The sequence below is a fragment of the Mauremys reevesii genome, linkage group 16, assembly GCF_016161935.1.
Source record: "Mauremys reevesii isolate NIE-2019 linkage group 16, ASM1616193v1, whole genome shotgun sequence".
Taxonomy (NCBI): domain Eukaryota; kingdom Metazoa; phylum Chordata; order Testudines; family Geoemydidae; genus Mauremys; species Mauremys reevesii.
Window position 1 is genome coordinate 44,278,993 of NC_052638.1, and position 25,242 is coordinate 44,304,234.

The 25,242-nt window shown below is 44.4% G+C and overlaps 1 protein-coding gene across 10 annotated transcripts in view; it reads left to right on the plus strand.

Annotated features, from left to right (window-relative positions):
* ADAT1 (adenosine deaminase tRNA specific 1) overlaps positions 1 to 25,242 on the plus strand; it is a 49,041-nt gene that overhangs the window by 13,079 nt on the left and 10,720 nt on the right. For 8 of the 10 annotated variants that reach the window (XM_039503671.1, XM_039503673.1, XM_039503669.1 and 5 more), the window contains 5 exons: positions 2,069 to 2,123; positions 2,874 to 3,004; positions 14,937 to 15,573; positions 17,565 to 17,710; positions 24,629 to 24,728. In XM_039503671.1, the coding sequence (XP_039359605.1) occupies positions 2,069 to 2,123; positions 2,874 to 3,004; positions 14,937 to 15,573; positions 17,565 to 17,710; positions 24,629 to 24,728 (1,069 nt within the window). The remainder of the gene's footprint in view (positions 1 to 2,068; positions 2,124 to 2,873; positions 3,005 to 14,936; positions 15,574 to 17,564; positions 17,711 to 24,628; positions 24,729 to 25,242) is intronic. The other 2 variants (XM_039503677.1, XM_039503679.1) reach the window with 1 other exon arrangement.

A 25,242-nucleotide genomic window follows, 5' to 3' on the forward strand; every position in this document is an offset into this window, starting at 1 on the left:
TATACTAGGTCCCATGTTTAATATTAAATGATCTCAAAACTAGGTGAGTGCTGAGGTAGCAAAATTTTGGAATATCTGGGGATCACTGTAGACTGCTTAGACACCTCTGCATCAAAAAAGAAAACAAGATTCGGATGCATGAGGAATGGCATGGAGAATACCAACAATAGTATTCCTTTATATAAATCAGTGATGCGACCTGTGCAGTACTTGGTCCACCCTCCCATCTCAAAAACAATATTTCAGAATGGGAGGGGTTTCAGAGAAGAGCAAACATGATGAAGGCCCTGAAAAAGTCACATGAAGAGAGATTGAAAAGATTGGTATTGTTTACCTTAGAGAAGAGATGATTAAGAGGGGACATGATAAAAATACATAAAATAATGAATGGTCTATACAAGGAAGAGCAGGAGCTTCTGTTATTCTTGTCTAATAAGAACAAAGGGACAGTCAATGAAATCAAAAGGTAGGAAATTAATAACTCATAAAAGGAAATACGCTTTCACACAATGTGCAATTACACTGTGGAAGTCAATGCTGCAAGGAGTGATTTGAAGTCAAGAACTTTAGATTTAAAAAGGGATTGGACATCTATATGGATATCAAGGTCTATCCAGAGGTCATATTCTAAAATTAATTATGCCTAATTTTGGAAGGGTTATTCAACCTTGTGGTTCAGACCTTAAGTCAATCTCTAACTAGTAAAGACGAGGATGAGATCTATGTGGGGGAGAGATATTACCCATATTTGTCTACTGCAGGGCTCTTACACCCTCATTTGAAACAGCTAGTTCTGGCCACTGTGAGAGAGAGAGAGAGAGAGAGAGACTACTGGACTAGATAGACTTTGGTCTGGTCCACTACGGAAATTTCCATTATCCTAATACATGGGTAAAATCTTTACAATTTTTGATTCTGAAACAGGAAATTAATTAGACTCACCTATAGATATTTCACTGTAACATTTGTAATAACTCAAATTTATTTCTGTACATTAATATTTCCAGCACTTTTCTGTTCCTAGAAATGAGTGGAGGCTTTCTGATGGTCTAAAGCTTTCTATGATTGAATCTTTGTAGACAAGAGTCGTCATCCTCTGAATCAGACACACAAAGTTCCTCCCGCACCTATTTAATCAGAAGAAATTTTGCTTGTAACAGGCAAAACGCATTCAAATTTATTAAATATTTCAATTCTCTTCAGTAAATATATCCCAGATCTATTAGCAGCCTTTAGTATATTAACAAATGTCATTGTTCATTATCAAATGTCTCATTTGATGGCTCATTATCAAATGTCAAAACATCACCAATTTTCATCCTATCGACACTGAATGTTACCTTCTCTAACATTAGTAGAGGAACATTCTAACTTTTATTTACGTTGCTAACAGATGATCCAACCAGCCTCTGCTGTTTTTAAAACCATCCTGAAGCATTAACTCTGAGAATTCCTTGGCTTTTGTCTGGAATGCTGTTTCTTAGTGTCTTACCCGTTGGCTGTTTTTTAAAGGAGGGCAGTTAAGGAGATCACTGAAGATACAGCTCAGCTATCCTAAATGCTTTCAGAAGTTCATTTCCAATAGGCCCACATCCAGTGTGGTGAATAAATTTGTTGTTTTCCAATGTGCACACCCATATACTCCATATCACTGTTATACATGCCTGCTCTGAATGCTGTGGAATGAGATTGTTACAGGTCTCCCATTCAAGTACTGTCCCAGTCCTGCTTACCTTGTAGAGTCTGACTGGATCATAGCCCAAAGAGGTGTGGCTTTAGGTGATGGTCCTCTAGGTTAGTAGTGTGCGGCAAGAGTCACTGCACCATGGTGCAGGAGTGTGACAGTAAGCATTTATGGTAAATGAGTTGTTTTAATACCGTAAGATAGTCTAGTTCAGACAACTGCACTAATACTAGTGTCAGACCCACAAAATGCTGGGGCAGGACTGGCAGACTGCACAAGTCTACCTCAGTAGATGGTGCTCTACTTGTTGTTGCATGTGACTTTTTCCTTCTGTCTGGTCCACAGTAATGTTGGATTATTTAATTTTTTTGGATGCTGCTGTAGGGGATATTCTCAATGACAGTCATGCTGAAGTCATTGCCAAGAGGAGTTTCCAGAGGTGAGACGTTAAGCCCCTTGTGGTGTTATCTGTTCAGTGGTCTGTTTGGTCATATCCACTTTCCTCAGGATGTTTACGCTATTGTAATGTAAATGCATGTGTCCTTCACCTGTAACATTTGGAACACAGTCCCTTTCCCCTCTCCAATGAGCTAAGCTGTGCAAGAAGAGAATGGGAGAGGCTAGCACCTCTCATGTTCCTTCCACAGGCAATATGTTTCTGTCCTGTGCACAGGTCTGTTTTTTTTTCCCTTTGGGGCACCTCTCCTGTCCTACACACCCAGGCTTCTTCCTGCCCATTGTATACAGACTTTGCAAAAATAACTCTTCACATGGGGCTGATTCCAGGTCTTTTGGGCTCACTATGAAGCTTCTGATCGGACAGCAGGTGTCCTTGTGGAGACTTTTGGATCCTATCTGCCTACAGAAGACTAACCAGCCACTTGACTCACTGTAGTGCACTTCAGTGTCAACTGGCTAGAGGTTTGTGGGTAGAGCCCTGCAAATCCGCAGATATCCATGAACCATTTTTTGCGGATTGTGGCTGGATTCAGATCCAAATTTTATATATTTAAAGCCCTGCAAATCTATGGCTATCCACAGATCACTTTTGTGGATCATGGATTGGATGTGGATACAAATTTTGTATTGGTGCAGGGCTCCATTTGTGGGCCTTAATTTAATTATCTTTACTTCTTCCTCTGTCCTAAGTTAAGGGAGTGATTCTCAGTAACCCTTTCTTGCCCTCCAGGTATCTCATCCACCAGCTGTGGCTGGCAGTCTCACACCAACAGGGCAGCATCTTCAGCCCAGGGACTGAGATTGGGAAATGGAAACTCAAACCACACATCACTTTTATTTTTTTCTGCAGCCATACCCCCTGTAAGTACATAAGAGCCAGTCACTCATGTTCTCATCCCTGCCTGGTGCATCTGAGCCAGCTACCCCAACCATGGCTGAGAGAGGGTGAGCCAGCCTCCTTCATATCAGTAACATATGCAATGGATCAGCATTGGCCTGGCAAATTGGTGCACTGCACTTTCTACTCTATTGGGTATATTGATGTGGGAAGGGAGCATATGTATAAGCCAATACCCAGCTCAGTACATACAAGTGCTTCAGTCTCCCCTGATTAGATAGAGACATGGGCCATCATTTTCTTGCCCCGAAACTAGCATCTGCCAGTGGTTCTGTCATACTAAAAGCCTATCATTTTTCCTTGTTGCTTTGCTTTACCTGCCTACTCACCTCTCCTAGGGAGCCCAAGTGCATTTATTATACTCTGTTGGCTAAAGATAATTATTTTAGTCTCCAATCCCCCCCCCCAATCCAAAAAATTAGTAGAATTTTTTATAAAATGAAATCCAAAACCCATGCTGTATGACTTGCTTCACAGCAGATTTATTCCCCCAACATAAAAAGATGCAGTGTCCAAAATGACAATGTTGCAATTCTATAAGCGAAACCTAAGAACACGAGTCCCTAAGCTACTAAGTAGTTAGGCCTATTGATGTTTCATATGTGCCCTTAGATACAGATACACTTTTGTCCCAGGTTTGCTTTTTCAAAACTGACCCTACTACAAAGGTTTCACTAAAACATTCCAAATATGCTGAAACATGTTTGACTGAGAAGGAACTGGCATGGTCAGAGTGCAGACCTACTAAAAAGCAACAAACTGTGAATTTACAGCCATGATTTTCCACCATTTTGATTCAACAAACTGATCCAATCTTCTTCACTAACATAGATTTGGGACAGGAATTTGGATCTTCAAATCTAAGTGCAGGAAGAGAAGGAAGGGTACTTAGGGTTATGTTCTGTCAGCTATATATCAGCCCCTTCCTGTTCTAGGTGTGACCCAGAGTGCCTCGCTGAAAATGCTAAGATCAGGGTAGACAGCAAAAAGGAGAGCAGATTCTCCCAAAACTGGTGGTTAACACTGAAATTAGACTCACCAACCAGTCACAAACTGTGCTCCTGTTTCCCCCACACTGGTTATCAAGAAGCTAAAAAGAAATCACACAGCCCCCTTTATTGCATTCCAGTTCTCTGGCTCCCAGTCACATAGGTCCAATACAGTGAGAAGTTATTTAAAAACTCTGTTTACTATACAAAATGTTCTTCTGACACCAAAGAGCCAGCCACATTACCAGGTCAATATTAGTGCTGCCAGCCAATCCTTTAGTGTCTAAAACTAAAGGTTTATTAGAAAAGAACAAGAAGAGTTGTTAAATGGTCAATCATATAAATATATATATATACAGAGAGAGAGAGAGAGAGAGAGAGAGACTTCAAAGTCCATATACCAGGTTCTTAGCAGTATTGGTGAGTTTGTTGGCTTGAAAGTCCCTCTGAACACATCCATAGCTTGGATGGTTCATTCAGTCCTTTGTTCAGAGCTTCAGTTTGTAGAAAAGTTGCTTTGGAGGTAAGAAGCAGGATTGAAGACAAAACGGAGAAGATGCAGCTGCCCTTTATATTCCTTTTGCCATTTGGCTTGTACTTCCTGTGTCCCAAACACAAGTTTCACCACACATAGCATGGAAAAGCCTTAGGGCACAGCTACCTGGGGGAGGGATAGCTCAGTGGTTTGAGCATTGGCCTTCCTAAACCCAGGGTTGTCACTTCAATCCTTGAGGGGGCCATTTAGGGATCCAGGCAAAAAAACCCAAAATCTGTCAGGAACAGTACTAGTGAAGGCAGGGGACTGGACTCAATGACCTTTCAAGGTCCCTTCCAGTTCCATGAGATAGGTATATCTCCATTTAAGCTTTGCAAACAGAGGCTGCTAACAGGGAGTTTCGCAGGGAAGGGGGCAGGGGCAGACCATACAGGCAGAAGCCCAGCAGCAGAGTGGGGGCTATCCAGTTTATTGCGCTGAGTGTAGCTTGCATGATTACCTGCCCTGTGGGCGGGTGGCATATGTGTGCATTCGGTGCAAGGAGCTCCTGGCCCTCAGAGACCGCATATGAGCTTTGGAGGCCGGGGTGGCAGAACTGGAGGAGCTAAGGGATGCAGAGAGGTATGTTGATGAAGCTTTCTGGGACACTGTAGAATTGTCCCACCTCCGGTCAGACAGCCCCTGTGCTGTTGAGGAGGATGAAAGGCCCAGGAAAGCAGAGCAGTCAATGGAAGCAGAGGGAAACCTTCCCATAGTTGGGACCCTCCTTCCAGATGGTGTTAGGGTTGTTGTCAGAGCATTACCAGTGTGGTGCTCTGCTCTCTCCAATGTTGATATCACTCAGCTGCGTGCGTGTGTTCCCTCTGTGTGCTGCCCCAGCTCTTCGAAGATAGCTGACCCAGCAGACCCGATGAGAACCCCCAATAACCACAAAGTCTAGTAAGGTACGAAGGCACGTCGGCCAGGTTTATTGTCGAAAAAAGTACAGCCTCCGGCTCCCCGGCAAACGTAGTCCAAGGTGCTGCTGCGATACAGCTAGCCAGTACATATGTACTCCCTGACAATGGACTCAGCTCAGTCAGTGGCGGGATTTCCACTGCCCCCTAGGCTGGACAAAGACACCACCCCAAGGATGCATTCTTATACACAGATACAAACAAGTTACACATCACACCTGACGTATTGAGGTGCCACCTTTCTACGTAGCAGGTTACAGCCTTTCTACGTATTAAGGCACCGCCTTCTACCTTGTACATGTTGGTTCGAACAAAATAACTCTATCCATCATTTTACCCTTTTGCCCCTGTCATTGGGATGGGTCGACCTGTCCTTTCGTTATCTATGGAATGTTTCAGTATAATATGTTCTAATGCTGTGTTTATCCTTTGATATGCTAGGTGAATATTTATTTCTGCAGCATCAGCCCTTTTCCTTGCCAGCTTCTGTGAACCGGGCCGGCCTCTGGCTCTCAGCTTAACTTTGCTTTATGTTAGCAAAGTCTTGTTCGTTACTTTAGTTCAGGCCTCTGGCCTCATACTGGGCCTTTATCAGGGCCTGCACTTACTACATTCCCCCGCTTTTTGTCTTTTTATGGGGAGGATGTTTACCCATCGTCCCGGAAAAGCATAATGTACGGACTAAAGATAACCCAGTGGGCTAAACACTGTTATGTGGTTACCTTATTTTACCATCCATACACTCATGCCCCATCTGTCTGTTTAGTCTGCACATTCCCTCGTACGACTATTAGGCAGATTTTATTATCCAATTATTTTAGTCCCTTATGTTGGGCCTGGGAATGTTAGGCCCGGGACCATGGATACATGGGGGTCAGTAGCCTCTCTGGTGTTTTATTGAGGGCCTCGTGAGACCATACAAATGTAAATGTAAATGTAAAATATAAAGGTAGTATTATGATTGAGCCTTAGAGGCACTGCCAAATAATTAATATATATAAATTATATAGTTATAGCATATATATTTGTAGCGTGTATGGGCATATATGTATAGTATGTGTACATATGACACCACCTTATATCCAAGCATAACCATGTTTTTCCAATTTGCTGGTGTACTCTGGCCCTTTTACTTTGGTGATACAGATAGACACACACCCCTATTAGGGCAATTTCAGTGACTATCTCTCTCATTATTAGTAGTAGGCTGAGTGTTTTAAAATACTGGGATAGGGATTATGATAGTGTGTCCCACAGTGCTATGTATATGAGAAATAAAACAGAAATTTGGAGTAGTGACACTACCACTGAGGCCTTTATATATAAATATATTGTAATTAGTTACTACACAGTACTGTCCATTCATGTTATAGGTTATCCTTAAAGCTGGTTGTCACCCTCTGGTCAGCTTTACTGGCCAGGAAACAGAAGTGGGTAGCTTCTCTGTTCCATTGGTTGATGTAGATCCAGTTGTTTCTTGTGGATGCTGTCTTCCAGATAACCTACTGAATGGACAGTAACCAATTTATCAAATATTGCTGTGTCTGGATTTAATATTGGTACCCAGACACTGAACAAGATTGTTTTGAATAACATGTGCCTCAGTTAGGATGCAGTGTTACTGACCCAAATTATGACTGGTACTAACAGGCAATTTGTTTACCCAATTTGTAGTTACTATGTAACTTAGTTTCTTTACCAATTTGTTTTTTCCTTGTCTTCATGTTGTTTGCTGCTATTTGTTTGTTGATTGTACCTGTGTGTTGGTTAAACAATTTAGCAAGGTTATACATATTGTACATATTATACATCAATCATACAATACAGCAATAATACAGCAGTACAGTGATAATACAGTAGTACAGCAATAATACAGTTGTTTTTACACAATAACCAAGTTAAAATTACATGACAGTTTTTTTTTTGGTCCAGCTAGTGGTTTTTAGCTGATTGTTAAATTAATTTTCCATATATTGTAGATAGAGGTGTAATTGACCAGTTTCTTATTTATAAAACACTTCATTTTTCTTTTCTTGATGCTTGGGGGTTTCTTCACTGTATACAGATATGAACTGGTGTTTTCAGGGTGTGATATTTTCTGGTGTCTTTGGTCTGTGGGATGCAACTTAAACAACTTTTGTTAGTTAACATAATAGACTTTGTGGTTATTGGGGGTTCTCATCGGGTCTGCTGGGTCAGCTATCTGCGCAGAGCTGGGGCAGCACACAGAGGGAACACACGCACGCAGCTGAGTGATATCAACATTGGAGAGAGCAGAGCACCACACCGGTAACGCTCTGACAACAAGGGTATCCTCTCCGGGGGAGGGAACTCCAGTCACTAGGAAAAGGCAGGTGTTAGTAATGGGAGATTCGATCATTAGAAACATAGATAACTGGGTTTGTGATGACCGGGAGAACCGTATGGTGACTTGCCTGCCTGGTGCGAAGGTTGTGGATCTCTCGAAGCATCTGGTAGACTTACGTGTAGTGCTGGGGAGGAGCCGGTGGTCGTGGTACATGTAGGTACCAGTGACATAGGGAAGGGTAGGAGAGATGTCCTGGACGCCAAATTTAGTCTGCTAGGGAAGACACTGAAATCCAGGACCTCTATGGTGGCAGTCTCAGAAATGCTCCCAGTTCCACGCGCAGGGCCAGGTAGGCAGGCAGAGCTTCAGAGTCTCAATGTGTGGGTAAGACAATGGTGTAGAGGGGAGGGGTTTAGATTCATTAGGAACTGGGGAAACTTTTGGCATAAGTGGAGCCTATACAGGAAGGATGGGCTCCACCTAAACCAGAGTGGAACCAGACTGCTGGCACTTAACATTAAAAAGGTTGTAGAGCAGTTTTTAAACTAGGAGATGGGGGAAAGCCGACTGCTGCAGAGGAGCATGTGGATTGGACAGAGACTTCTCTTAGCTGAGAGTCTATTGATAGAGATTCTCTAGGTTACAATCAGGAACAGAGGATGGAAGAGGATAATGTAAGGGTCAGATCAGACGAGAAATATTCACATAAAGAATTGGAAACATCAGAAAAGGGCAGACAAATAAACAGTGATACGTTTTTAAAGTGCTTGTACACAAATGCTAGAAGTCTAAATAATAAGATGGGTGAACTAGAGTGCCTCGTGATAAAGTAGGATATTGATATAATAGGTATCACAGAAACCTGGTGGACTGAGGACAATCAATGGGCCACAATCATTCCGGTGTACAAAATATATCGGAAGGACAGAACAGGTGGTGGGGGGTGGGGAGTGGCACTATATGTGAAAGAAAATGTAGAAGCAAATGAAGTAAAAATCGTAAGTGAATCCACATGTTCCATAGAATCTCTATGGATAGTAATTTCATGCTGTAATAAGAATATAATATTAGGGATCTATTATCAACCACCTGACTAGGACAGTGATAGTGATGGATGAAATGCTAAGGGAAATTAGAAAGGCTATCAAAATTAAGAGCTGAATAACAGTGGGGGATTTCAATTATCCCCATATTGATTGGGAACATGTCATCTCAGGACGAAATGCAGACACAAAATTTCTTGATACTTTAAATGACTACTTCTTGGAGCAGCTGGTACGGGAACCGACAAGGAGAGAGGCAACTCTAGATGTAGTCCTGAGTGGAGCACAGGAGCTGGTCCAAGAGGTAACTATAACAGGACTGCTTGGAAATAGTTACCATAATATAATAACATTTAATATCCCTGTGGTGGGAAGAACATCTCAACAGCCCAGCACTGTGGCATTTAATTTAAAAAAGGGGAACTATGCAAAAATGAGGGGGTTAGTTAAACAGAAATTAAAAGGTACAGTGACTAAAGTGAAATCCCTGCAAGCTGCATGGGTGCTTTATAAAGACACCATAATAGAGGCCCAACTTAAACGTATACCCCAAATTAAGAAACACAGTAAAAGAACTAAAAAAGAGACACCGTGGCCTAACAAGTATGTAAAAGAAGCAGTGAGAGATAAAAAGATTTCCTTTAAAAAGTGGAAGTCAAATCCTAGTGAAGTAAATAGAAAGGATCATAAACACTGCCAAATTAAGTGTAAAAATGTAATAAGAAAAGCCAAAGAAGAGTTTGAAGAACGACTAGCCAAAAACTCAAAAGGTAATAACAAAATGTTTTTAAGTACATCAGAAGCAGGAAGCCTGCTAAACAACCAGTGGGGACCCTGGATGATCGAGATACAAAAGGAGCGCTTAAATACGATAAAGGTGTTGTGGAGAAACTAAATGGATTCTTTGCTTCAGTCTTCATGGCTGAAGACATTAGGGAGATTCCCAATCCTGAGCCGGCTTTTGTAGGTGACAAATCTGAGGAACTCTCACAGATTGAAGTGTCACTAGAGGAGGTTTTGGAATTAATTGATAAACTTAATATTAACAAGTCACCAGGACCGGATGGCATTCACCCAAGAGTTCTGAAAGAACTCAAATGTGAAGTTGCGGAACTATTAACTAGGGTTTGTAACCTGTCCTTTAAATCGGCCTCTGTACCCTACGCCTGGAAGATAGCTAATGTAACACCAATATTTAAAAAGGGCTCTAGAGGTGATCCTGGCAATTACAGACCGGTAAGTCTAACGTTGGTACCGGGCAAATTAGTCGAAACAATAGTAAAGAATAAAATTGTCAGACACATAGAAGAACATAAATTGTTGGGCAAAAGTCAACATGGTTTCTGTAAAGGGAAATTGTGTCTTACTAATCTATTAGAGTTCTTTGAAGGGGTCAACAAACATGGACAAGGGGGATCCAGTGAAAGTAGTGTACTTAAATTTCCAGAAAGCCTTTGACAAGGTCCCTCACCAAAGGCTCTTACGTAAATTAAGTTGTCATGGGATAAGAGGGAAGGTCCTTTCATGGACTGAGAACTGGTTAAAGGACAGGGAACAAAGGATAGGAATTAATGGTAAATTCTCAGAATGGAGAGGGGTAACTAGTGGTGTTCCCCAAGGGTCAGTCCTAGGACGAATCCTATTAGACTTATTCATAAATGATCTGGAGAAAGGGGTAAACAGTGAGGTGGCAAAGTTTGCAGATGATACTAAACTACTCAAGATAGTTAAGACCAAAGCAGATTGTGAAGAACTTCAATAAGATCTCACAAAACTAAGTGATTGGGCAACAAAATGGCAAATGAAATTTACTGTGGATAAATGTAAAGTAATGCACATTGGAAAAAATAACCCCAACTATACATACAATATGATGGGGGCTAATTTAGCTACAACAAATCAGGAAAAAGATCTTGGAGTCATCGTGGATAGCTCTCTGAAGATGGCCACGCGGTGTGCAGAGGCAGTCAAAAAAAGCAAACAGGACGTTAGGAATCATAACGAAGGGGATGGAGAATAAGAAGGAGAATATATTATTAACCTTGTATAAATCAATGGTACGCCTACATCTTGAATACTGCGTACAGATGTGGTCTGCTCATCTCAAAAAAGATATACTGGCACTAGAAAAGGTTCAGAGAAGGGCAACTAAAATGATTAGGGGTTTGGAATGGGTCCCGTATGAGGAGAGATTAAAGAGCCTTGGACTTTTCAGCTTGGAAAAGAGGAGACTAAGGGGGGATATGATAGAGCAGGGGTCAGCCAATTTTTAATGGCATGTATGCTGGGGGGAGTGGGGAGGGGCTGAACTGTTCAGCCCGCCGCTGCTCTGGCGCTTTCTGCCGCCGGCTCCTGCCAGCCAGGGACCCTCTGCCAGTCCCACTCAGCACCCACTGCCGGCCTGGGGGAAGGAACCCCAGGCTGGCAGGGGGCTGAGACCCCAGCTGGCAGGAGCCTGCAGCTGAAACTCCAGAGCGGCGGCGGTCTGAGCCACTCAGCCTGCTGCCGCTCTGGGGTTCCCGCTGCTGGCCCCTTGCCAGCCAGGGTCCCCCCCTGCGGCAGCCCCACTTATCTTGCGCAGGCGCCCTTCCAGAAAGGGCCCAGGCCTGCGGCCCTGCTCAGCCCTACCGGGCCCAGTTCACTCACCTCAGCTGCCAATCTGGGGTTCCAGTTGCTGACCTCCTGCCAGCCCGTGTCTGGATCTCCAGCCCTGCACAGCCTGCTTTCCGGCCTGGAGTCCCTGCAGGCCACTCTGGGCTCTTCTCCTGTCCTTAGATCACTGCTCTGCAGCCTTCCTGCTGTGGCCCACTGTTCCCAGCCTGGGACAGTGAGGGTTGCACACAAGGCAAGAGGGGGTGCAGCTCAGCACCCCCATCTTAAAATTGCTTATCTCAGACCACACTGCGTTTGACCTTGTGCCTGCCTTCTCTCGCCATTTTTTTCCCCACTGAGAGTTGAAGGGAACATTTGACAAAATGGCAGCTCCTAAGAAAGTGAAGCTAGATGTCCGATCATTTCAGCCTGCTTGGACAGACGCATTTGGGTTTATTGAAAAGAAAGACCGTGATATTTGTGCTTTCTGTTATGAAAGTGTTGTTTGTTGCATGTCAAGTGTTTGACATTTTGAAACGAAGCACGAGAAAACTTTTCTTGACGAAGCAGACAAGACTGAATCAATCAAAAAGGCAGTAGCAGTCTATGAGAAGCAAAGTAGTGTTTTTAAAAGCTTAAGTGTAAGTAAAAATCAAGCTACAGAAGGAAGTTACAAGATTGCACGGTGCATGGCAAAAAACGGAAAGCCGTTTACAGATGGGGAATATATAAAAAGTTTTTCTCAGCAGTTCGGAGATTTTGTTCAATGATTTGCTAAATAAAGATACAATCATATCTAGAATAAAAGAACTGCCTGTCTCTGCCAGAGCAGTTGAGAGACGCATAAGTGAAATGGCAGAAAACATTAAGGAAAAGCAGACAACTGCATTGAAAGACACACCAGTGTTTAGTGTTGCAGTTGATGAGAGTGTGGATATAAACGACGTTCCACGTTTGGCAGTTGTTGCAAGATACTGTGCTTCCGATGAAATCCAAGAGGAACTTTGTTGCCTAAAACCCCTTCATGGCACAACAAAGGGGGAAGATATACTGGAAAGTTTTGTAAACCATTTTGAAGAACGAGGAGTTGACATCAGAAAAATATTTTGTGTGACAACAGATGGTGCTCCTGCCATGGTCGGAAAACAGAAGGGATTTGTAAAGTTGCTTGAAGATCAAATTGGCCATCCGACAGTCAAATTTCACTGTATCATCCATCAAGAAAACCTGTGTGCTAAAATTTCTAATTCAGAGCTTAATAATGTGATGAATACAGTGGTGCGAATTGTGAATTTCCTTGTTGCTCGATCTGCTTTGACTCACAGACAATTTCAAGCACTGCTAGAAGAGATGGACAGTTCTTATAACGACATCCCACTTCACAGCAACATTCGGTGGCTAAGTTGTGGCAAGGTTTTGGTGCACTTTGTAAACTGTTTTGATGCAATCAAGGCCTTTTTATCGGAAAAAGAACAAAACTACCCCGAACTGGATGATGACAAATGGCTGTGTAAGCTCATGTTTCTAACTGATATCACCGCTTACCTAAACGAACTCAACCTCTGTCTCCAGGGTGCAGGGCTAACAGTTCTGGATCTTTATGAAGCCTGGAAAGCATTTGTTGTGAAACTAGCAGTTTTTTCCAGGGATATTCAAACTTCTACTTTCTGCTATTTCTAACTCATAAAAGAGTTATCGACACGTTGCACTGTCAATGTCGATGAGATTGGAAAGTACATGCAAGAACTGGAATCAGAATTTTCTGACAGATTTCAAGATTTCCAGTGATTTGGCCCAATGCTTTCTTTTCTAATTAAACCTGAAAAGTTCAACGAAAGCTACTTGGATTTGTCTGTATTTCAGTGGATGGGTGTTGAAGATTTCGAAATGCAACTCATTCAGTTAAAAAGCTCAGAATTGTGGACATCAAAGTTTGTGGATCTGTGGAGCGCACTTGAAGCCACCGAGAGAGATATCATGGGGCCTCTATTCTGACCTGCTGGACATCCCTGCCAGTGAAATTTAACTGTTTGAAGAAAATTGCGTTTGCAATGCTTTCAGCATTTGGATCCACATACCTGTGTGAACAGGTATTTTCACACATGAAATCTGTCCTCTGTCCCTCTCGGAGCTGGTTAACTCAGAAGCCTGTGTGCAGCTTAAAGTATACAAATATGTGCCAGACATTGGAAAACTCAGCAAGAAAAAGCAAGGGCAAGGATCACACTAAACTGATAAGATCTGCATTTTAATTTAATTTAAATAAAGCTTCTGAAACATTTTGAAAACCTTGTTTACTTTACATATAACAGTAGTTTGGTTATATATTATAGATTTCTAAAAAACGTTAAAATGTATTACCGGCACGCAAAGCCTTAAATTAGAGTGTATAAATGAAGACTCGGCACACCACTGCTGAAAGGTTGCCGACCCCTGTGATAGAGGTATATAAAATCATGAGTGATGTGGAGAAAGTAGATAAGGAAAAGTTAATTACTTATTCCCATAATACAAGAACTAGGGGTCACCAAATGAAATTAATAGGCAGCAGGTTTAAAACAAATAAAAGGAAGTTCTTCTTCACACAGGGCACAGTCAACTTGTGGAACTCCTTACCTGAGGAGGTTGTGAAGGCTAGGACTATAAGAGCGTTTAAAAGAGAACTGGATAAATTAATGGAGGTTAAGTCCATTAATGGCTATTAGCCCTATATTCTATCAAACAAACACCCAGACAGTTCACAACTCCATCTGTTCCCCTCTTTCCAACATGATATTTGATTCTAGCCACGTCCTTGTCACAAATGACTCCACCTGTTCCTCTTTCCTCTAGATTGCTCAGTAAGAAAGTTACATTTTCCTCATTGGTGTTAACAGGAAACTTAGTGTTTTCATTACTTCAGCTAACTTCTTAGAGTAGGAAGTTTTAGGGTGAGATTTTCAAAAGCCTTGTCCCAACTCTTTCCAACCTTTGTGATTTGTTTCTTGTAATGTTAATCTTCTTGTAAGGGGACTGTAATCCTCATTTCTTGATTAGTTAACAGCTAAATTTTGGGAATTGAAAATCTCCCATTGTGGAAGGGTACAAGAAGCACAGGGAAACAGTGAGTATCTGCAATCTTTACTCCAGGTTAACAAAGTTTTTTGCATGTCAATTAATGGAACAGTGAAGGTACCCACTGACTGAACGCATATGGAACCTGAATTTAGTTCTTACCTTGTGAAACAGAGTTGATTCCTTCAGGATAGGGGTTAGGTCCATTGCTGGAGGATGTGAGGGCTCCTTGAATTAAATGTAAACCATGGCTGAATTCTCGTTCAAGTCTAATTAAAGTATTAATTGCGGTGTCATTTGAAGAGGTTATTCTCCCTGGTACTTTTTTTGTTGTTGTTGTTCAAATCTTTAAAAACACGTGGTGGTTGCCTTATCTCTGAAGGGGTCTGCATTAAATGGCAAGGAGAAGCAGAAATCTCTTTCTAGGCCAGTGCTAATGTAACTTTCTTTCTTCTAGGTGGAGATGCCTCCATTATTCCAATGACCAAACCAGAGGATCAGCCTTGTGAGGTGGTTAGTAGAAAAGATCCAACAAGTCATTCAGCAGATTGCAGTGGCAACTATGATCCTGTGGGTCCAGAAAATAAAAGGAAAACAGAGGAAACTGCAAGTGATCATGTGACCAAGAGAATGAAAACTGTCATCAGTGATTCTGCATGTGAGGTCACTGAGAGAATAGCTGTGCATTATGTTCCTGGCAATCAACAAAACGTACAAGACACAGATACCAGCCGCTCTGAATTTATTACAGATGAACAAAGAGAGATCTTAACGTGTGCTAAGGAGACCGGACTAATAGGAGCCACAGTGATGGATGTTTATAGAACCGGAGCAAAGTGTGTGCTGGGAGAGAGGGATGATGCTCGGAGACCAGGGGTAGAATATCATCATGTTGGGTTACTACGAGTAAAGCCAGGCCGTGGAGACAGGACCTGCTCCATGTCCTGCAGTGATAAACTAGCTCGCTGGAATGTACTGGGCTGTCAAGGAGCCCTCTTGATGCATTTCCTACAGCACCCGGTGTATCTCTCAGCGATTGTAGTGGGGAAATGCCCATATAGCCAAGAGGTCATGCAGAGAGCAGTTATTGAAAGGTACTTGATCCATAGAAGACCAGGAAGAGTGTATCAAGACTGAGTCATGGAGAGCAATGCCTGTCAGTGTGGTGTAGGGACATGGGTATTAGAAAGTTTGCAGTGCTCAGTCAGAGAATCAGCAGAGAGATCAAAGTGATGAAGCAGCCATGTGTGGCTTAGAGGGAAGGTGACTGCTCCTGATGAATCAGTAATGAGAATTTGATGTTCTCCAGGAAACTCTTCTTGGGTTTCTAACTCTTGCTGTTCTTAATCCTTTGATCTAATCCTAATCCCCCTATCATCATGCAGTCCCTCAAGAAAATGACCTCCTTTTCTGTTCGATCTCTGCTCTCTCTCTCCTTCCCTCCTTTTCACATTATAGACAATCCCAACAATGGTTCTGATATTGCTCCCAGTACTCTCAAATCTGTCACTCTGGCCCCTTCTTAAAGGGACCTACCGAGATTGATATTGGGTTTGCACATTTTTTTTAATGAGGTACAAAGAAGGGCCTGCAAGAATTTTATCAAAATAAAGTTGTTTTTTTTCCTACTTGCTTTTGACATTTGAAATTCAGGACTTGTCTATGCAGGAAGATTCCCTGGTGACTGTAGATCCAGTGACATTCTGTCACACATGACTTAGTGCTGCAGCAGTTGAGAGGGAAAGATTTTTAGTCAGACTGTTTAAAACTGTTTAAGATGTTTTTGTTAATGCCTTTTTAACTCTTAAGACCATTGAATATTTAGGGTTTCTTTGTTTGGTTCAAAACCTATCCAGCTTCCCTTCAGCTATCAGAGCACATGATACATACTCAAGCCTCCACAGTGGCTCTCCAGCAAAACCGGGGAAGGCCAAATTTAGAAATATCAATTTTCTTTTAAAACATAGAGGATAACAATATACTACTGTTGTCAGTTACTTTTTTAATTTAACTGGCAGAGGTCTGTGCTGTGGATTTAAATGTCTTGGGTTCAGAACCTGCTGATTGTCCATGCAGGGATCAGTATAATTCTATATGATAAAATTTCTGTTTCTTCAGTTTTCTTTTTACAAACTCCAGGAAATGTCATTTAAAAAAAAATACATTAGAAGACCATTAAGGTTGTAAAATAAAAGCTCTCAGAAGTTCAGAAATGTCAAAATTAAGGTTGGCCATGCTACCTTAATTTTGCCTTTTTGTGCAGCGGCATTCTGATACAGTCTTAGATGATCACATATCATGGGGAGCCTCTACATTTATTTATTGACAAATAAAATTTGCAGAATTTTAAAATACTGTGCACAGAATTTTTTTTTTTGGCATAGAATTCCCTCAGGAATAATATAATATACTACAGTTTTTACTTACACATACTATGTATCTAAGATTGTTTCTTCTGGTACTGTGTTCCAATCTGTGTTTGCCAGACAGTCCAGGAAAATAATTTTATTTACAAAATGCATGAGGCATGGATTCTGGTGGAGACCTTTCCTCACTCGCTCTGTACCTTACAAAATAAGAGATGTTAAAATAAGGAATATGATTTGTCCTTAATTTAATTATATTACTCCTGGTTTTATTCTGAGAATATGTGATACAGCTCCTAATTAGGAAATTGTTTGTCTTAGATTGTGGAATAGTCTGTCAGTGCAAGTGGTGGATGTCTAGTTTCCAAGGATAGCTGATGCAAATTGTGCATATTTAAACTTTTAAACTCTTGCTTATTTGATTTACCTTAAGTTGTGTACATTAGGAGTTTGCACCAATTTAATTAGATCTCTTTTAAAATGAAATTGGTGACATTTTCTAGTATAGATAAGGCTTTACTAAGCTATTTGGTTCAGCAATGTCATGAGGCACAGAGCTCCACAGATAAAACAAAAGTTGCTTGGTAAAGTATTTCCTTGCATCTGTTCTGACTTCATAGCATTTCAGTTTCATTAAGTGCAGGTTGCAGAGTTATACCTGGGAGTCTGCTGAAGTATCAGACTTTCAAATGACTTGCATTTCTCCATATCTACTGTAGGTGTCAGCACATCTCATTTTTACCTGATGGTTTCCATGTTCAAGAGGTGAAAATGTTGCAGTCAAATCTTCAGTTTAAACATAGCCGCCATGCAATTCAGACAGCTCACGCTAATGGCAAAGCAAAGCTTGTTCCTTGTGGTGCAGGTGAGTGACTTGAACCAATTCCTTAAATACCTACAAAGGCCAAAGAGTAAATGGCATGACTTTGATACATTTTTCCGGAAGCATTATCTCTTTAGGGTTTTATGTAGCAAGAGATCGCTTTTATGCCAAGACTTCATCATCATTAGTAATTATGATTAATATTAAATTATTCATACAGCTCCTGAAGTGTGCTGAAGACACTACACAGAGGAATTTACATCAATAAGACTATGTCCTTGTTTCAGTTAGTTATGCATTCTCGTTGGTGTAGGAATGCAGGAGTTGCCATACTGGATCAGATCCATACCAGCTAGCAATTCATATATACAGAGAGAGAGAGAGAGAGAACGAACAAAATAGTATTATGTAAAAGTTTTATTGGCATGAGTCTGGGATGTCTGCCTTATTTATCAGTGGCAGTGAGTGAGTTAAGCAGGTCATTGCATGGTTTCACAGTTTATTCTCCTGCCTTTGCAAAATATTACATGGATATCACCACCACATGTGTAATACGTAGTTTCTCTCCATCTGTATACCACATGTACCATCTGCTACCATGTACTTCTCTGGCTTAGCTGAAAATTGACTTGGAATGTTTAATGGAGATGTGCCTGGGAATACTGACACGTGAAGAAAATTGGTGGAAGGATTGTAAACAAAATAATAGCCATGTCACAGGTTGGATGGGTCCAGGTGCTCCCAGTTTGGCTAGTTAAGAGGGCAGGGCAGCATCTGGGGCTATAAAGAGAGAGATTGTCAGTAAGGAAGTGGGAGCACAGCAGAGAGTCTGCTGGGAGGGGAGGCAGTAGGAACCTTTTCGGAGTTAGGGGAGAGGGGCAAGCCCTGGAAGGTGGTGGTCAGTTAAAAGAGCAAGGAAGAATCCTGCAGGAGGGCCTGAAGCAGGAAGGACTGAGATAAGCAAAGGGAAAATCCCCTGGGAGCTGTAGTCTATTATGGGCTGAGGAACTGTTTTGTGTTTTACTTGTGTTTAGAAAATAAAACTGACCTGAAAAGAGACTCTGGGTGTGGCAATAGCTCCTTCATGGGCTGAAGACATGCCAGCACTGTACGAACCACCTCTGGCCATTTGGTTGCCAAAGATTTCTGTGTTAGGACTGGTCTGATTTAGCAACTTCATTGGTAGGGTAGAATGGGAAAGAAACAGTATATTAATAACATTCACTAAATTGGAGGGTATTGCAAATGCCAGTGAGGCATATATTTAGCTACTGTGGTGATAAGGACTCAAAATAACTAAAATAGAGATTAGAAACATTTTCAGGAAATAACAAAATGAGATTTCTCTTGGAAAAATGCAGCTGATTCATCTGGGAAAAGATAATCTGAAACACAGGTACAAGAGGAACCGTATAAGCAATAGTGCAGCTACAATACAAAACCATTGCAATTTTGAGCTGCTCCCACAGAGGCATTGCATCATGGAGCTGAACAGCAGTGGGTTCTCCATATGCTGCTTGATACAACTGCACCTGTGCCATGTTACATTGGGTACATTATTGTTAGTGTTTTTTATTATTATTTATGTATTATATTACAATAGCACTCACACAGTGCTAGGCACTTTCAACCCGTATAAGAATATATAGTCCTGGCACCAGAGACCTTACAATCTAAGATGAGTAGAAACAGACAGGGGAGAGGGATAGATAAATATCAGCTCTTCCCTGCTCTTCTACTGAGCCTTTATTTGTTCGCTAATTTCTGATATAACTTTAAAGGATATGTCTACCAATATTTGGAAGGTATATGTGTGAAAAAGGTTGAGGAATTGTTTAGGGTGGGGTGGAGGTGGGGGGAGGCAGCAGCAAGAATATAGGCTGACTAGTATGCAAAACTTTTGCCATGAGATGGAATATTCCGCAATCTAATATCTCAAGCAAAGCAAGGGGAAGCCTTGTTGTCTGGGTCACTTAAAATGTGTTTGGCCAAAACATGACAATGTATTGAAGGGAACTCTCCTGCCTTGTGGAGAAGAGAGACTAAAGGCCAGATGTCAAAGGTATTTAGGTGTCTAAAGATGTAAATAGATGCTTCTGAAAATCCCACTAGGTGCCTATCAGCATCTTTAGGTTCTTCTTCGAGTGATTGCTCCTATGCATTCCAGTTAGGTGTGTGCGCGCCGCATGCACGTTCGTCGGAAGATTTTTACCCAAGCAACACTCGGTGGGTCGGCTGGGCGCCCCCTGGAGTGGCGCCGCTATGGCGCAGGATATATACCCCTGCCGACCCATCCGCCCCTCAGTTCCTTCTTACCGCCCGTGTCGGTCGTTGGAACAGTGGAGCGCGGCTTAGCTGACCTCCACTTCCCTAGCTACTCGCAGTTTCTCTCGTTAAGTATATAGTTCAGATGTTTATAGTTGTAGTTAACTTTATTTGTTTGTAGTATAGTATAGAGTATTTATTTCACAGGGGTTCGGGGTTTATCCCCATCCCCTCACCCGGTGCCGGGTCCGATGCCCGGTCCACAGGGTTTTATAATGCTCGGCTGGCCACAAGCCGATGCCGACAAGAGATCCTCTCCTAAGTGCCTCGAGGGATCTCACCTCACAGATAAGTGCCGCATTTGTGAGGCCTTTAATCCGAGAACAAAGGGGAGCGGGACTTTCGTCTCAAACAGCTCCTGAGGGAGGCAGCTCTTGCTCCTCCGCTCTCGGCGCCGAGCGCTGGTTAGTCTCCAAGGAGCGCTCCCTCGGCACCGGATCGCCAGTACCGCCAAGGCCTCTCGGCACCGGCTGTCGCTGGCTTCCACTCGGCATGGATCCCTCTACTGGAGGATGAAGAGGCACAATATCCTTGCTGCGTCCGAGCCGCCTGCTCCGCAGCTGAGCGCTATGCTCAGTCGGATCGCCCGGCACCGATGTCTGCCCCGGCACCGATGTCTGCCGCGGCACCGACAATATCCGCACCGTTAACTCCGGCCAGGCAAGAGCCATCGAGTCTGGTGCTGGAAAGCTCCCCGGTACGGACCGTGGTTGAGCTCGCTATTAAGCTGCGTCCGAGATGCCTGCTCCGCAGCCCAAGCGCTCTACTACGTCGCACTGCCCGGCACCGGTACCTGCTGCGGCACCGACAGTATCAGCACCGTAGACTCCGGCCACGCAAGAGCCGTCGAGTCCAGCACCTGAACGCTCCCCGGTGCGAGCTGTGGTCGAGCTCACTATTCCCTCCACGCCGGAAACATTTCCACAATGAGGGAGTTGATGGCAAGGGCAGAGCCTGCACAGTTTTAACCCCCGGCACCGCCGTTGCGGGTTATATTGTCTATCGGCGAGCCTGTCTTGCTCACGCCACCCGGCGTCGGCACCGCAGAGTGGCACCGTTCACGATCGCAGTCCCGCAGACGTTCTCGGTCCCTTCACCGATCGAGGTCCTGACGCCGCTCGCAGTCTCAGCACCGTTCTCCATTTTGGTACCAGTAGTACTCGCGGCACCGGTCAGCGTCCCGTTCGCCGGCCCGGTACACTCAGCACCGATCCAGCTCCCGGCACCGCCCCAGGCACCGGGACTCCCGTAGCCACTCCTGATCATCGAGCCTCGTGCTCTCGGTCGACTGCCCGGCACAGCTCCGGTGGCAGGTCCCGTTCTCGGTACCGGCATGTCTCCTGGTACCGATCCCCGGTGCCGCATCGAGCGACGTCAGTTAGAGAGGGAGACTCTACCAAGGGCTTTTCAGCTCCTCCAGGGCCATCCAGCCACGCATCAGTGTTGCCCCGTGCGGACACTTCATATGCGCAGTACTCGGTTTTCCGATGTGCCTTCCAGAGTCTTCCAGGAGACCTATCAGTGGTCATTCTAGTCACCTTGGGCGTACTACCACGCCAGAGGCGTACCGGTGGTCCCATCTCGCTCCGTTCCGTCGGAGCTCTGGGTGCCAGAGGCGATAATTAGCCGTTCCCCTCCGACCGGTACAGAGCAAGCCCCGGTTCAGCCACCGGGCTCCCAGATCCCACCGGATCAGGAGGTCGTCCAGGAGCGCGAGCCCACACAGGACCCGCTTGTACCTGGCCTTTCTTCTTCCTCCTCCCCAGATGAGGCAGGGGCAGGAACATACTCCTCGGGCCCTTCTCTGATCGAAATGCAAGTACATGGTATCCTCCAGGGGGTACGAGTACCTAGATGTACATTCCTCCCCCCCCCCCCCGCTCCCTTGTCGTCCAGTCCCTCAATGGGACGGAACGCCATGGCCAACAGGCACCAGCCCCTAAATCCAAGGAGGATAGGCGAATGGTCTTACTGGGCCATAAGATGTACTCGGCGGGAGCCCTGCAACTTTGTGTAGCAAACTAGCAAGCCCTGCTTAGCCGCTACTATGGGTGGCGGTGGGCAAATTTACATAGTCGTTTCTTCAGAACTCCCGTCAAGAGTTCGATGCCCTGGAACAAAGGAAGAAGCTGGCGAGGGCTTCCCTCCAGGCCTCGTTGGATGCAGCTGACTCCGCTGCCACGACTCTGGCCTCGGGTGTTGCCACGAGGCGCATTTCATGACTCCAGTTATCGAGCCTTCCCTCGCAGCTGCTGCACACTATACAGGACTTGCCCTTCAATGGCAAAGGCCTGTTCTCTTAAAAAAAAAAACTGGCCCTAGGCTGCAAAGCCTAAAGGGCAGCAGGGTCACTTTGCGCTCTCTCTTGGCATGCACACGCCGGTGCTTCAGCGCCGACCTTTCTGTCCCCAGCCTCACCGCTCTTACCCTGTGACTAGACAAAGACAGGACTTTGCCAGCAGACGTCGCTTACGCGGTCGTAGGCGTCAATCAGGACCCCAAAGGAGCCAAAATTGCGGTCCTTCTAACCACAATGGGACAAAAGCCTACCCATCCTCGTCCCTCTTAGGGACCCCTCTCACGAGAATGAAAAGAGAGAGAAGTTCTCTTCATTCCAAGGCCTCTCCCCGGGCTCGATCTTGGAGGTGTTTTCTGATGCCGTGGATGAGTCATCAGCTGTACGTTTTTCCACCGTTCCGGCTGGTTCACGGGTCCTGCTGAAACTCCGCAGGGACAGAGCGCACCTGATCATGATTGCTCCAGCGTGGCCCAGGCAGCACTGGTACACCAGGTTGCTACCTCTGTCGGTAGCCAACCCTATTTCCCTGCCTCTTTGCCCAGACCCCATAGTGCGGGATCACGGTAAGCTTCACCACCCAGACTTGTAATTCCTGCACCTCACAGCATGGCTGCTGCGTGGCGGAACCGATCCGAGTTACATTGTTCTGCCTCGGTTCTACAGGATTCTCCTGGGTGGTAGGAAATCTTCCACTCGGTTAACGTATCTGGCAGAGTGGAAGCGTTTCTCCTGCTGCTATGTAACGCACAATGTTTCTCCCGCCGAGGTCCCGATCCATTCCGTCTTGGTCTACCTCTGGTCTCTCAAACAGCAGCACCTGGCGCGGTCCTCCTTAAGGGTACACTTGGCAGCCATCTCTCCCTTCCACCCAGTGGAGAGTGGCCACTCCGTATTCTTACACCTTGTGATTTATAGGTTCCTCAAGGATTTGGAGCGTTATACCCCCCCAGTTGGCCCCCACCAAAACCTGGGTCTTCAACCTGGTTCTAACCAGTTTTATGATTGCCCCATTCGAGCCACTGACAACATGCTCACTGACACCTGTCCTGGAAGACAGTTTTCCTTGTAGCCTTTCTATCGGCCAGACGAGTCTCCGAGCTTCAGGCTCTCAGAATGGACCCACGGTATACTGTGTTCCTCAAGGACAAGGGCAGTTGTTACCACGTCAGACCTTCCCCCCTAAGGTGGTGTCGGCCTCTCATATCAACCAGGATATCTTCCTTCCGGTCTTCTTTCTGAAGCCACACTCATCGCAAGAAGAGCAACAATTGCCCTCCCTAGACGTCCATAGGGCGTCCGCAATCTATATCGAGCGGACAAAGCCCTTTCGTAACGCCCCCAAACCTTCGTCGTACCGGCATACCGGACGAAGGGCATACCTGTCTCCTCCTAGAGGATTTCATCTTCAATGTCGTTGTGCATCCCCACCTCCTGTGTTTTGGCCCATGTTCCATAGAACCACCTTACTGCACATTCCACCAGGGCTCAGGCTTCTCTGCTGCCTTCCTGGCTCACATACCCTTTCAGGGGTTGTATCGTGCAACTACCTGGTCCTCGGTCCACACCTTTGCCTCATTGGTCCAAGAGTCCAGAGCTGATGCAGCCTTTGGCTCAGCAGTTTGCATTCTGCAACATCTAACTCCGACCCCACCGCCTACGTAAGGCTTGGGAATCACCTAACTGGAATGCATAGGAGCAATCACTCGAAGAAGAAAAGACGGTTACTCACCATTGTAACTGTTGTTCTTCGAGATGTGTTACTCCTATCCATTCCAGACCCGCCCTCCTTCCCCACTGTCGGAGTAGCCGGCAAGAAGGAACTGAGGGGCGGATGGGTCGGCAGGGGTATATATCCTGCGCCATAGCGGCGCCACTCCAGGGGGCGCCCAGCCGACCCACCGAGTGTTGCTAGGGTAAAAATCTTCCGACGAACGTGCATGCGGCGCGCACACACCTAACTGGAATGGATAGGAGCAACACATCTCGAAGAACAACAGTTACAACAGTGAGTAACCGTCTTTTCTTATATACCTTTGAAAATCTGCCCCTAGATGACTTGATTGGTTTTTGCCATCTCCAATTTTTTGTCTGTCTCAGGAGTCTAGTGGGTTACTGGGAAGGGAAGGAATGTTTAATCAGAATGTTTCTGTATGAAACTCCAGACACATCCCTGATGGGACTGGAAAGATTACAATGCTAGTAGCATATTCATTTAAGTTTACCTGAATTAGTCTGGGTAATGGTATATTGTCATTACAAACCCTTCTGATTTGCAGTATTGAGAGTTGTGATTTTCTGTTGAGAATCTCCTTGTTCGTGATTTTTTTTTCCCCCAGCTATCAGCTGGAGTGCTGTCCCTGAGCAACCTCTAGATGTCACCTCAAATGGCTTCAAGCAGGGAACAACAAAGAAAGGAATCGGAAGTCGCCAGACCAGGTGTGGTGGTAGTAAGGGCTTGTGATGTCCCTCTGGGAGTGTGTCCTTAAAATTTAAAAAAAAATTAAAATTATTGGAGATATACCTATCTCCTAGAACTGGAAGGGACCTCAAAAGGTCATCGAGTCCAGCCCCCTGCCTTCACTAGCAGGACTGATTTTTGCCCTACATCCCTAAGTGGCCCCCTCAAGGATCGAACTCACAACCCTGGGTTTAGCAGGCCAATGCTCAAACCACTGAGCTATCCCTCTCCTTATCCATCCTTATCAATGTATGTTCCAAGTGTGGTGTGTAGGGACTGTGGGTATCATTGGGGGTAAGGCAATGGGGAAGAAATCCCCACGTTTGTTCCATCCCAGACTATGCTCCTAATGCACAGAATAGAGAGATGGGGCGGGACAGGTTGAATCTGTGTGTTTATAGGCTTAGCCCCTTCACTGGGATGTTTCTTGTTACCTTTGCCTAATAGAAGTTTTCTAATAATTAAAGCAAGGGGGGATATTTTTAAATGAAA